At 43.0% G+C, this 14,287-nt stretch overlaps 1 protein-coding gene across 1 annotated transcript in view; it reads right to left on the minus strand.

The window, feature by feature from the left end:
• Positions 1–1,963: 1,963 nt before the first annotated feature.
• Met (MET proto-oncogene, receptor tyrosine kinase) overlaps positions 1,964–14,287 on the minus strand; it is a 110,695-nt gene continuing 98,371 nt past the window's right edge. The window contains exons 19-21 of the mRNA XM_057768188.1: positions 13,417–13,582; positions 4,445–4,581; positions 1,964–4,342 (exon numbers count right to left, since the gene is read on the minus strand). Coding sequence (XP_057624171.1) covers positions 4,132–4,342; positions 4,445–4,581; positions 13,417–13,582 — 514 coding nt within the window. The 3' untranslated portion in view covers positions 1,964–4,131. The remainder of the gene's footprint in view (positions 4,343–4,444; positions 4,582–13,416; positions 13,583–14,287) is intronic.

Below are 14,287 nucleotides of genomic sequence, written 5' to 3' on the forward strand. Positions count from 1 at the left end.
AGTATTATTTTTATTTTTCTATTTTTATATATGTATGTGTGTGTGGTGTGCCTATGTGTGTACTTTAGTATGGGCATGTCTGCATGTGGAGTACTGTGGTTGCTGTTGAGAATCACCCTTCATTACTCTCTTGGGCTTTCTATTGCTGTGATAAAACATCATGACCAACAGTGCCAAAAGTACACAGTTTCACATTACAGTCCACCCTCAGAGGAAGTCAGGATCTCAAGCAGGATTGGAACCTGGAGGCAGGAACTGAAGCAGAAGCCATGGAAGAGTACTGCTGCTTGGCTTGATTCATGGCTTGTTTTCATATGCCATCGAGGACCTGGCCCAGGGATGGCATTATCCCTAGTACTTTGGGACTACCCACAGAATTACTAATTAGGAAAATGTACCATAGTCTAATCTGGGGGGGGCATTTTCTCAGTTGAGGTTCCCTCTTCCCAGATGACTTTGGCTTGTATTAAGTTGACATAAAACTAGCCTGCACACTCTCCTATATTACATTTGGGAGCAAGGCTTCCATTACCCAGCCCTTACTATAAAACACTTGTGCTGGGGATCCCCATCTCTGCCTTCAGAAGTCGGAATTAGAGACTGCCTGCCATGCTTACCTGACATTCCTCTGGGTTCTAGGGATCTGAACTCTAGTCTTCATGCTTGTGTGACAAGTACTTGGATCACTAAGCCAACCCCCAGTCCATATTCTTTTCTATGCTGGCGCATTCTATGTCAGCTTAGTCCAAGGTAGTGCCAGTGTAGAAGGAGGGGCCTCCAGGGCGAAAATGTCCCCTCCAGACTTTCTGTGGACAAGACTGAAGAGGTGGTGCCTTTCTTGACTGATGGTAGGTTTACGAGGGCCCAGCTCACCGTGGGCAGTACCATCCTGGGCTGGTGGTCTGGAAGATATCCGAAGGCAAGCAGAGAAAGCCATGAAGAGAAATCCAGTCGGCAGAACTCCTCTTGGCTTCTGTTTCAGTTCCTGCCTCCAGGTCCCTGAACTGGTTGAGTTCCTGCCCTGACTTCCCTTTGATGATGGATTGCAATGTGTAACCATAAACTAAAACAAACCCTGTCCTCGCCAAGTTGCTTTTGGTCACGGTGTTTTATCACAGCGATAGAGACCTTAACTAAGGCAGTCGCCGCTCAGAAGGTCCCTACCCACCTGTCTGTGTCAGCGTACACCAAATGTCACTGGAGATACATAGACAAGAACTGTTTCTGGGTGGTTTAAAGTGGGGGACAGGAAATGGAGTGGTGTGTCAGTTCAGTAATTGGAAGTGCCAAATACTAAGGGTATAAAGATGACAGGATTATGTCTTCAAAAGGCAGGAATAAAGGAGCTTGGTGTTAGACTGCATCTCCTGGCTGGAAGGCTGCCTGTGAATAGGCAAGAAAGAATGCGCTCCAATCTTATTTTGTCAACATCTGTATGGACTTATTTTTTTTTAAGAATCAAATATCCCTGAAGGGCTACAAAATTTATAGATGGCTTAAATCTCATCTTTGTAAATATCATTACACGAATATAGTGATAACCTGAATGCAGTTTCTCCGGTAAGTAAAGATCCCAAAGAGTGGGCACATGTGTATATCAAAAGGGGGTTTTGAGGGGGGCAAAAAGGCATCTCTTCCCAGCTGCCACTTGGGTATCCATCTTTCTATCAATTGTACACTGCAGCTCCTTTGTCATGGCTTCTGGCCCATGGATACTCATCTTGCTGGAGAAGAGCCGCAAGTTAAAACAGAGCCAAGTACTCTAGCAAGGGAAAGGTTGCCAGAACAATGCAGGGAATTAAAAACTCAGGACAAACCTGAGCAAGAGAGGCTTCCAGAGAGTCAAGCATGCAGCTATATAGCTATTGCCCATGCATTAAAGAATCGGCATCTGGTCTATGGAGGAGTGCCATGGAGCCAGGTGAAATCAATCTTAGGCTTCCTCGGTCATTATGTAAATGAGATAGGTAATCAAGCATGACTAGCTAAAGCCGGCTCACAGTAGACAAGATGTTACGTCACTTTATTTTAACTGTATGATTTATCAGAACAATTATTCACATACAAAGTACCATTGAGCTCAACTGCAGGTATAGGCAGTGACAAGTATCGAATTCTTAGAAGAATGATTGACTCGCACAGTCGGTCCAGACACATTACCCGAGGAAAGTTCATAAATAGAAAAGGTGACTTTCACGTTGCTGCTTCTCGCGCAGGTATGTACAGGTATGGGTGTCTTCTGCAGCTCTTTCTGTTCTCGGTGGATTCGGTTTCTCGCCCTCATAGAGACAGTTCCTTCTTTTTACAGAGCAGATGGTTATTTTCTGCCGTCCACCTGACAGCGCTCTGTAAATTAGAACTATTCTTCATACTCACGAAGCAGTAATATCGGCACTGAAATAAATCTGCGCTACAGCTCCTTATGTATTCTGGTATGTTCCACCACCATCAAAGACCTTTTGATGGCCATCATTTTTCCTGCAACAACAGCCAAGCCCAACGATTGGGTTTCAGCAGAGCACACCCATGTCACAGTTTGCTCTATTAACCCTTGGCTTCAAGTCCTGATGATGTAATGAGGGCGGGGTGTGCTGGCAATCAGAACACTTCCTTATCACAATTTACAGCCCTGTAGGAAAAAAAAATCATGCCGCTGGCGATCCAACTCTCACATACCTCTTCCTAAATGTTCACAGTGCAGTATTTTTGTGGCCTAACGACAATTTTCTTACATCATTAAAAATAAACATTTCTATAAAAATATAATACTTTCAATGTTTACACGGATAAAACCACCAAGAGTAACCTAAGCCACATGCACCAGACAGTAGTAAAGCACAAAATTCCACAGAGCACGTGTCAACAGTCCTGTCCAGAGGAGCTAGTCATGCAAGGTTTTCAAGTGGCTTTTTGTCTGTTTTGAAAATATGCTTTTGCTTAACCTACAATGCGCCCTAGCGCAAAATGAGACTCCTCAAAAGTGTTGCCGCCAATTGGTTTAGGTGAGAAGCCTCCACCTGAGAAAGAGTAAATATTTCCAGCCCACTGATCCTTTCTTTGCTCTGGAAATAGTGAACTGGAAATATGTGAACTTTTCAGTTTTCTTGTCCTTTTAAAAACACACCGAGGGGCCTTTCCAAAGGTTTATCACCACAAGTTGCTTATTTTTCAGAGCTGTCATTTAAAAAACAGATTAAAAAAACAACTATGTGTCCACATTCATGAGATCAGAACAAAATCTCTCTCAGTCGAACTTTTGTTTGCTGAGACAGGGTTTTACAACTCTCACCCATGCTGGCCTGTCAATCCACATGTGGCCAAGGCTGGTTTTGAACTTGTGGTACTCTGTCTGCCTCAGTTTCCCCAATGCTGGGATTACAGGTGTGAGCCACTACTCCTAGCTAAACATATGAGATTTAAATGACAATATTTTACTGTAACAAAGTTTTGTTTTTGAAAAATCTCCCCATGGCCATCTATGTACAATCCATAAAATCCCTGATACTTTATGAACACATCTCATTTCATGCTATCTCGACAATAAGTATATTATTGTCTGTGGATGTTCCTGCAACCAAAGGAATGTGCATATGAAAGTTTAAAAGGGAATGTTCACTTGATGGGTGGACAACATCAAAAATGGAAAATCTCCATGACCACAACACAACAAAATATGTTTAAAAACATTGAGATCCCAACAAGCAGCCTGCTGGAGCCACCACATCTGTCATGCACGAGGCTCCCTCTTCTGGGTTTTCTATGAGAAGTCTTCAAAGTCCACTGTATCACTTCCTTACCAAAAATAAGACTTTATGAAACCTCAACCCAGAACTGAGGTTTTGAACTCCGGTGAGACAGGAGTGTTGTGGTAGCTGTAGTTGCCTTTGGTCCTCAGCCAGCGGGGACCATGCTTCCTTTTCTGATGCACTGTCAGATGAGAAATTCCTCAGAATCCAGGAACTTCAATAGTAAATCAATATTTCATAGTGGTGCAGTTTTGGCAAAAGCAAAACAGAAACAAAACAGTAACAACAAAACCATCGGGTGGCCTTTCGAAGGCCAGGCAGTGAGAACTGGTGGGGAAGGTCTAGAGCACTGTTTGTTGGATGGGGGTTGGTGGACTCCTGTCCATCATGTGTCCACCTCACCATCAGTGTTGTCTTGGGACGACAACAGAGAAGGATACGGAGCAACACATTTTACATTCACATAAGTAGTGTTCACATGGACGTAGTGCTCCCCGATGAACGTGGAGAAGATTGAGGATATCCTGGAGACCAGTTCAGAAAAAGATGGGCGCATTTCGGCTTTGGGGTGCCAGCATTTTAGCATCACCTCATACCTGTTTCAGAAAGAAATGCCGTGAGAGACACAATTTCAAGTACATCCGTAAAAGTCACGAATTTCAGACACAATGGAGGACCCCGCCGAGATTCTTACTTACAAGGCATCTGGGCAGTATTCCGGCTGCAAGAGTCTTCTGCCTTGTAACAAGTAGATGGTGATATCAAATGTGTTCACATCTGGATAGGGAGGAGCTCCTCGCGTCATGAGCTCCCAGAGAAGCACACCAAAGGACCACTAATAAAACAAGACCAAGAGAAGCTGGGTGAGAGGAGTGTAACCACACAGCTATGGAGGGAAAAGCAGTAGGGCTCCATAAACAATCCTGGCTTGACATATTTAACGCCATTGCTATTTACCGCAAAAATTTCCCTAAAGACAACTAGTAAGTGCTGTGCATTTCATGGCCTCTTTAAACCAGAATGAGATGAGATAAACATTACAAGTAATGAAGAGTCTCCAGAAAAAAAAAATATGTGAAGTCTACACAATGATTAAGATTTAATCTGTGAGCCGGGCGGTGGTGGTGCACGCCTTTAATCCCAGCACTTGGGAGACAGAGGCAGGCGGATCTCTGTGAGTTCGAGAAAGCAAAAAAAAAAAAAAAAAAAAAAGATTTAATCTGTGGGTAGTGGAGTATATTTTTGAGTTCTTTCTTGTAGGGTTAAAGTATCAACATGTTCCTACCTTCTCCTTCAATAGTTTTCTCAGAACTTTGGATTTTTATAAATAAAGGTGGCCTTCTAGAAATTAAAAAAATGGATAAATATTTTGTTTATGTATGCTTGCACGCCTGTGTGAGCTAATGTGTACCATATGGATGCAGATGCCCATAGAGGCCAGAGGGTATCAGATCCCCTGGAACTATTATAGGTGGTTGTGAGCTGCCTGATGTGGGTGTTTGGAACAGAGCCTAAGTCCTCTGCAAGAGGAGTCAGTGCTCCTAACTGCTGCTGAGCCATCCCCAGTTTTAGTGATCCAAGCCTCTTCTGGCCTCTGTGGACACCAGGCATGCATATGGTATACAGGCACACACGTAGGCAAAACACCAAACTCAAAGACAATTAAAGAGACAGGAACTGTAACTGAATCTAAGGACAGCGTTCTTATCTTTAGTACCACAAAATGATGGGCAGGCATGGAAGTCTCTCTGCAATCCCAAAGCCTGGGAGGTGGAGACAGGGGATCCCTGGGACAAACTAGCTAGTTAGACTAGCTAAACAGAGTGCTCAAGGCTCTGCAAGAGGCTCTGCTTCAGTAAATCCAAGGGAGAAAGACTGAAGAAAACAAGTGTCAACATCAGGCCTCCATAAGCAGCTCTCTTGTGCACATGCATGTACATACACACACACGAACACACAAACACACACACATATGTGAGAATACATGTTCAAATAGGCACACACATCAAACACATACACACACACACCCCAAAGGGAAAATGTAACCATATCTAAATGTTAATGTTAAAAGAAAAGGTCTAAATTAGTGTAAGCAAAAATCCGTATTAGAAGCATAACTAATCAAATTGCTAGGCAACAAAGTTCGCTACTGAAAACTAATTTCAATGAACCTGAAAATGCTAAAGTGCCAGATAATGCAAAACAGTTACATCAGTGTTTTATGGGGAGACCAGAGATACAAGGCGGGGTTAAGGGAATTCTAAAAATTTTCTAACATATCTGAATTCACACCAGCATAAACATTTAAAGAGTTCTCAACTCTCGCGTCTTGCTGTGTCTATTGAACTTCACAGGCATGCAGAAAGCACAGGTCATGCATGTCACCCCCCTCCTCCAGACATGGACTGAATGTGTTAAGGAGAAAAGTCAGTGTGTGCAAGTCACCTTGTGAAGAGGACTCGGAATACCAGTTCTTGGTAGGCAATGCTTTCAGGCCACTCCTATACGAAAGAGTCAATGGGCAGGGCATGAGCCTGGTGTGTGTGTGTGTGCATGTGTGTGTATGTGTGTGTGTTAGAGAAAGAGAATCATACCAGAAAGAAGGAGTTTAGAACTGAAAATAGCTCCGAATACTTAGCAAAGAGAATAATGCATGGCTTTGAATCCAGAGACAGAAGGAAAGTGGCCACCTCCAAGGGCAGTTCTCCAATGTTGGAGCTGCCAATGCAGTCACATTAATGGCTCTTTACCTTTGCCCAAGTACAAGAGCCACCCATCCTGCTTTCAAGTGGTGTATTTATTTTTATTTGTGTGTGTTGATGACTCTTGTATATGCTTTGCATGTTTATGCTCCTTTGGAGGTTAGAAGACAGTGTTGGATTCTCTGGAGCTGGATTACAGGCAGTTGTGAGCTACCCAGTGTGGATACTGGGAACTGAACTTGGGTCTTCTGGAAGGGTGGTAGGTGTTCTTTATAACTGAGTCATCTCTCTAGTCGCTACTCCTTTTTTTCTTAAACTAAAAGTGTGTGTGTTTTGTGTGCGTGTGTGTACAAGTGCATACATGCCATAGCAAGCATATGGCAGTCAGAGAATAACTCTCAGGAATCAGGTCTCAACTACAACCTTGTGAGATCAGGATGGGGAGCAGACTGAGGTCATCAGGCCTGTGTGCAAGCACCTCTACCTACCAAACTACTTTGCCAGCCCTTAAGGGCTCCCCTGTCCCTCTTTCGTAGGAATGGGGATACTGTCTCACATTGTAGCCCAATTTGGTTTTGAATTGGCAGTAGTCTTCCCACCTCTGCTTCCTGATAGCTGGGTTATAAATATGAGCCATCCTATCTGATTCAAGAATCATTAAGGTCATTGGATGCTTTGATCAAAGCAGAGAATACAACCCACCCCCAGGAGGGAGCTAGGTAATTTCACTGTCAACTCAATCTCTCGAGATCAAAGTTTTCGTGCAAATCTTATTCTTGCAAGTTATGATGTCAATGCTTAAGCTCTAGACTTTGAGTTAAAATTTAAGTTCACGGAAGAGGAACCTGTTGACCTTTGATCTTGTACAAGGAGGTGACTGTCCAAGCTACTAGATAGGTTCCGGACTGACAAACAGTGTTCACAGTATTGCGCAATCAGAACATGACTGTAATATAGACTGATGATAGAAAAGTCAAAGGGCACCCACATATATATGGGAAGAGTGAAAGAAAACGGGTCCCATGGAACTGGCAAAATTTGTCTCCGGGGTTCATGACATCAGACTTCTGGATGGGGTGATGCAGCAGCAAGAGTATATGCATGAAGCTGGGCATGGTGGCAGACACCTACGATCCAGGATGCGGGAAGCTGGGGCAGAAGAATAATGGGTTCAAGGCCAGTGTTAACTGCTAGAGACCCTGTTTCAAGCTCCTATCTCCCTCCAACCCCCCTCCCCCCAGATATTTGTTTTATTAAATTTCTATACTGGAAGTCACAGTTCTAGATCTGTGGAGAAGGAGATGTGAGTGATGGTTAAAATAGGATAGGAAGGTTTTCAATGATGAAAATGGGCTAAACTGAAACTGAGGTGACAAGACTGATCTGTGTGCCTGGAGACTGTGGCCACAAAAATGCTTAAGGCTAAAGGAGAATCTAGGCGTTGGTGCCGTAGCTCAGTTGGCAGAGCCCTTTCCTAGCATGCATGAAGCCCCGGGTTCCACTCCCAGCATATATGAAACCAGGCATGGTGGAGTAGGCCTATAATTCTAGCACCCAGGGGTGGAAGCAAGAGAATCAGAAGTTCAAGGTCTTCTTCAGCTCTATGTGAGTTTGGGACCAGCCTGGGATACATGAATGAGATCCTGTCCAAGGGTGGGATTGGGGCTGGAGAAGCTGGCTCAAAAATCCTCAAATAGAGGATTCTGAATAAGAACAGGGAAGGGTACTTTAGGATAAGAGTCATGGAAGCCTGCGGAGCTTGACTCCAAAGTCGATGGCGCATAGTGTCATATAGTGTAGCATGTGTTAGCATCACTTCCTCCCCAAATTATTACTTTATTTAATTCTTAGAATGGGTTAACAATGGCAATAACCTCGAAGTGTAAATAACTCTATAGTTGTTGTAAGGACAAGGAAATCAGAGTTGTAAGAGGCCATGAGACCCAGGACCCATAATGGAGAGGGAGTAGAATGGAGAAGAGAGACCCTTGAGCAAAATATACCTTAGGCAAGGGCATCACAAGGGAGTTGGAGGATGCAAGGGACAGGAGTTAGAGGGTCAGACCTTACATAAAAGCACTGTACTAGACTACAAAAACAAAACAAAACAAAACAAAACAAAACTTGTCTGATGGCACACTTGTACCCGGAACACACACATGACTCAAACTACTCAAAATAAAAGGGGTAAGGCTTGATTAGACATGTCACCAAAAAAGATATAAGGATGACGCCAAGTACACAAACACGCTCAATACTGATATTCATCAGGGAAATTCAGATAAAAAGGAAACACAACCTTACTAGATTGACTTAACCTCCCCAAATCTGACAATTGCCAAGTGCAGGAAGGTGAGGATGCTGAATGGCTGGAACCCACTGGGATCACCAGTGGGAAAATGAAATCAAGCAGCCGCTCTCTAAAACATTTGGCATTTGGCACTTTCTTACAAATTTGAATATGTAAGAGTGCTAAATATCTAAAACAAACAAATATACTCACACAAAACTTTTAAGCAAATGCATTGACAATTATAATTATGTGCCAGCAACGGCCTAAACATAGAATCCTTCAGATGGTGAGTGAACAGATTAAACTTAGTATATCTATACCATAATCCACTACTCAGAAGGACAAACTACTTTCTATAGAATATAGTATGAAAAAAAGAGAAATATAATAGAATCACTAGATGGTAAGAAATCCCCACTTCTGGGTATATTTCTAACACAACTTAAAAGATAAAACAATTGGTTTATTGCAGTTTGTTGCAGCATGACTCACAGTAGTCAAGAGGGGTAAGAAACCTAAGTGTCTACTAATAGACGATTCTATTATATGCACCATAGAATTTCACTCAGTTTGAGAAAAGAAAAGAAGCCTTTGTCATATGCTATAGCGTGGCTAAACCTTGAGAACATCACATTAAGTGTAACAAGCCATCAATAAAAGGCCAAATGTTTTATAACTTTGATTCTATGAGGTATTTTGTTTTAAAGACAAAGGTAGAAGGGTAACCAGGAGCTGGAAGAAAATGAAAAGGAAAATTTTTGTTCAATTAACATCCTTTCAGTTTTGATGGGAGAACAAAGTTCTTGGGATCTGTCATATCAAAGATGTCACAGTTAACACTACTGCAGTAGATGCTTAAATGTGGATAAAATGGTAAATTTCATGTGTTATCAATCCAGTAAAAAATAAACTTGAATGTTGATCTGACCCATCAAAACTACCAATAGAATAATATGTATGTTCTCAATGCCTTGTTCTGAGTGAAGTTGGCATTTTCAGAAGGCTACTGCTTATGATTCTGTATACATAACACTCCAGGAAAAATACTGTAGAGACAAGTTAGTGATTCCCAGGTCCTGGGAGAGGCCAACTATAAAATGGCACAAGAACATTTGTAGGTGACAGACTGTTCTCTACCCAGATTGTGTTGGCAGTGGTGACACAATTATCTCCATTTCTCAAACCTGAAGACCTAAGAAGGGCCACAGAAAAGAATGTATGGCAGGTACTTACAAAATGGTAATATCGTTGATAGAAACTGAGTTGAGGATTTGCTAGAGGAGGATGAGGAAATAATTTAATCTTGAGTATAAGAAAGTCCTGATGCTGATGATGACCTCCAGGCAGGGTCGAAGGTGACTACTGATAGAAAATCTCAACTCTGAGGGCATTTGATTCCCGAGACGATCCTGAGGGAAAGCTACATACAGGAGGAGCGTGAAGGAAGACAGGAAGTAAGAATAAAGACAGTAAGAAATAAAGATGCTACAACCAAGAAGCGAGAAGAAAACCAGGAGGTGCAGTGTCTAGAAACCAAGGGAAGTGGATACTCCGAGGAAGGGCTGGGTGACCCTGGGTAATGCCTTCTGAGAAACCATCAGAATGAGAGCTGAGAAAGGCCTGCGGCCTGATCAAGTGAGAACACGGACTTTAGTGACGTGTTTGCGCAAAATGAGAGTCATTGGATGGTGCAGGCTGGGCTTGAGTAATCTCATGGGAACTCACTTCGAGCTCACTCGAATGCTCATTAGATTTGGTGAGGCCAAATTCTACCTGGGCATCGGCTAAAAACAGAGCCTGTCGATTCACAGGCAAGCATTTGCTTCTCGGACTCCACATACGTTCAACTTACTTCATGCTTTTGGAAACGTCCACGTCAACATTCCAAAGTATCTGTTGCCTTTGAGGTGAAACCCTACTCAGATTATTCTATGCAATCAGCATTGGTTTGTCAAAGCCGCATTGCATGTGGCCTGCATGTCACAGTATCATGGTGTCTTTCAGGAAGAGGAGGAGAAACCGTGTTAATACGGTGGCCTGCATGTTATAGTATCATGGTGTCTTCCAGGAAGAGGAGGAGAAACCGTGTTAATACGGTGGCCTACATGTCACAATATTATAGTGTCTTTCAGGGAGACGGGGAGAAACTGCGCTGCTACCTCCACAGTTTCTTTTAAAGTTTTAGTTTTTTGTGGTCTTTGGGAAAGGCCTTTTCTTGATGATGTCTACTTTATAGATTTTAGAATTCACTGATTATCAGGATTTAGTCAATGATACTGGGAAAATTCAGCTAGGTTATAGATACCATTGCCATTCAGTTTTAGCTCAATTAACCCCAGAAAGTTCCCTCATGCTCATTTGTAATCAGCCTCCATTCCCATTTTCAGCCACAGGCAACCAATGATTCCTCTGTTTATATTTCTACTGCTTTCTAGAAATGTCCCACAAATGAAATCACTGAACATTTTATCTGTCGAGTCTGCGTTCTTTCACTAGACATAATTTTGGGAGTTTGATCTGCACGGCAGCATGTCAGTCATTCCTGTATACTGCCAAATGGCGTTGCATTATATAGGCATATCACTCTGTGTGTGTGTGTCGGGGGGGTTCATATGTGGGTATGTGTGTACGTATGTGAGCCCATGTGCATATGTGTGGAGCATGGAGGCCAAGGGCTATGTTGGGTATTTTCCTTCACTGTTCTACACCTTATTTTTATTTTACATGTATGGGTATTTTGCCCGCATTTATGCATATCAAGTCTGTATTCCTGGTGCCCACAGAGGCCAGAAGAAGGTGGTGGACCACCTGAAACTAGATTGACAGAAGGTTGTTAGCTGTTACATGGATAAACTGGCTAAGCCACCTATCTGAGCCCCATCACCTTCAGATTTTTGAGACAGGGATTTTCACTGAACCTGGAGCACACCAACCTGAGTAGACTAGACTGACGGCAAGTCCCCGGGATCTTCTCCATCTCTGGCTCCTCAGGGCTAGAACTGCACGTGTGTACTGCCTTGCCCAGCTTTTATGTGGGTGTTAGGAACTACACAGGTTCTCAAGCTCGCACAGCAAGGGCTTTACTGTCTGGGGCATCTCCCCAGCACAAAATCCATCGCATTTCACTTAGCCATCCTTCAGGTGGTGAATATTAGGAATGTTTCTAATTTGAAGCTATTATGAATAATACTACTGTAGCCATTCATACATAAATCTCTGTGTGGGCATGTTCTCTCTTCACGTGCTTATTTGCTAGTTAGTCACACATGTGTATTTGGTGTAATGCCCATTCAGATACTGTGTCTATTTTTAAAACTGTGTTCTTTCATCTTGTCTCCTTGCTATTGACTTGTTAACACTGGCTCTCTCTTCTGTAGGCTTACTGGCAGTCAAGTCTGAATGAATGACATGTTCTCTAAGGATAGCTAAGCTCTCTCTTCAGGCATTCACCCTCCACCTTTGTTCCAGCCTCTTTAGCATTTATTTCTTTACAGTCTTTCAGTGTCAAAATCTCAGGCGTTAACCTCTACCATGCGCTACCACATTTTCCTCCTCTACAGATATTGTGTTGCCAGAATTCTCTTTACACTGCCATGACTTGGGACATACTTATTGATAACGAACTGTAAGTCACCTCATGTTACTGTCAATGCTTCCTCTGTCTTATAGGATCAGAAACTAGATGACCACTGAGTCCACCCCCTCCTCTAGCTGACAATGCAGTGAGCTATTTCTCACTAGTACCTCAGTCCCTGTCTCCTGTCATCTGTCAGCAGCTACCAACCTTCTCTTTTGAAGGTCACATCCTGTGGGAACATTTCCCGGATGTCTTGTGTATTGGCAGCACAGATTTATCGTTGTATCCTTAAGGGTAAGACTTCAGATGTTTTTCTGCCTAAACATGACACTCGTCCTGACTTGCTGCGTGTAAGTAGAACAGCAAGCACACTCTGGGTTTCACGCAGCACTCACGCTCTGTACGTGCCCTAGACGTTCAAGCCACTCAGGTCCAAAGAGGCCAAGGCCAAGGCCCTTTTGCTCCAGAGAGAAGCAGTGAACTCGCTCCCCAGCCCCACATCCCTTTTGATGTTTTCTCTTCCTCTGGCTTCCGTGTTAGTCTCTCCTTTGGGGTCTTCAGCTTCTCTGCCTCCTCCTCACTTTTGTGTGTAGATTCTTTCAAATAATTTCTTTTGGACTCTCATAAAAATATTACTAGTCTAGATTTCTGTGTGTGATGATGTTTGGAGATGGGACCTCTGAGAGGTTATTAGGGTCTATGCACATAGCTCAATGTGGTGCAACACTCTACAAATATTTTCGAATAAACAAGATAATTTATGAATAAGTTTGGTACTTACTGGACGGTCAACTCCAGTTCTACAAATGAAGATACCCTGCAAGTAGTGGTGTTGAATTTTTATTGTTGTTGTTTTTTTGTTCTTGTTTATTTTTTGAGACAGGGTTTCTCTGTGTAACAGGTGTGGCTATCCTGGAACTCACTTTGTGGACCAGGCTGACCTTGAATTCATAGAGATCTACCTGTCTCTGCTTCCTGAGTGATGGAATTAAAGGTGTATGCCAACACTGCCTGGAGAATTTGTAAAAAATTATGTTACCACAGAACTATGGGAATGAAAGTCAAGGAAGAGAAATTTAGGGATGGCGAATACATTACCACGTCTGATTTGGTGGTAAACTTCTGCGTTTGCAGGCTCTCTAAGGCCATCCACTTCACTGGCAGCTTGGCCCCTGTCTTATTGTGGACGCTGTAGTACTCTTTGTCATACACGTCTCTGGCAAGACCGAAGTCGGCAACCTTGACGGTGAACTTTTCATCCAACCTACAGGAGAAAAATCAATTACGAACTGAAGTAGAATAATTTACAACAGTGCTGAATGTCTATAGATTCAAGGTGGCTTTGGTATTAGAGATCCACAATTTCCTCTGGCCTACTGACTAACACTAAATTACGGTGGATTTCCTCAACAAGAATGCTTGATTGACATTTACCATACAGATTCCACCGGCCAGAGAGACATCATGAATGACATGGCATTTTGCTCTAATGTAGGTCTGGAGAAGAGGGAAAACTGCCTTCCACCTAGCTTTTCATGGTTGCAAAATAACTTGGGCATCAGGCTACCCAATGCAGTCCCCTGCATCACTAGTCTTCCCTGGTCATCTTGCCGACAATACGTTCCTTGGAATGAACAGGCCGTGGTACTGCTGCTTGGCCCTCTTTTGTTCTCAAACATGCTAGCGAGCACATACAACTCCTATGTGCCATCAGTGAGGCAATGCGACGGAAGGCTAAGCACCTAAGAAAGCTGTCATGTTAAAAAACAAAAAACGTCTTCTGCTCTGTGCAGCCCTTGTTTAATGCAGTTCTATGACATTACCCTGACCAAAATCTAGGTAGAAAATTAATAGCATAGCTTTCTCATTCACACATACCAGGAGCCATGAATCAGCGCTCTGCAAGGCAAAGCAGAGATCCAATTATAAACTGTTGACTGTTGTTGTTACACAGCCAGGCAGCCAGACA

This window comes from Chionomys nivalis, chromosome 1 (assembly GCF_950005125.1).
Source record: "Chionomys nivalis chromosome 1, mChiNiv1.1, whole genome shotgun sequence".
Classification (NCBI taxonomy): Eukaryota; Metazoa; Chordata; class Mammalia; order Rodentia; family Cricetidae; genus Chionomys; species Chionomys nivalis.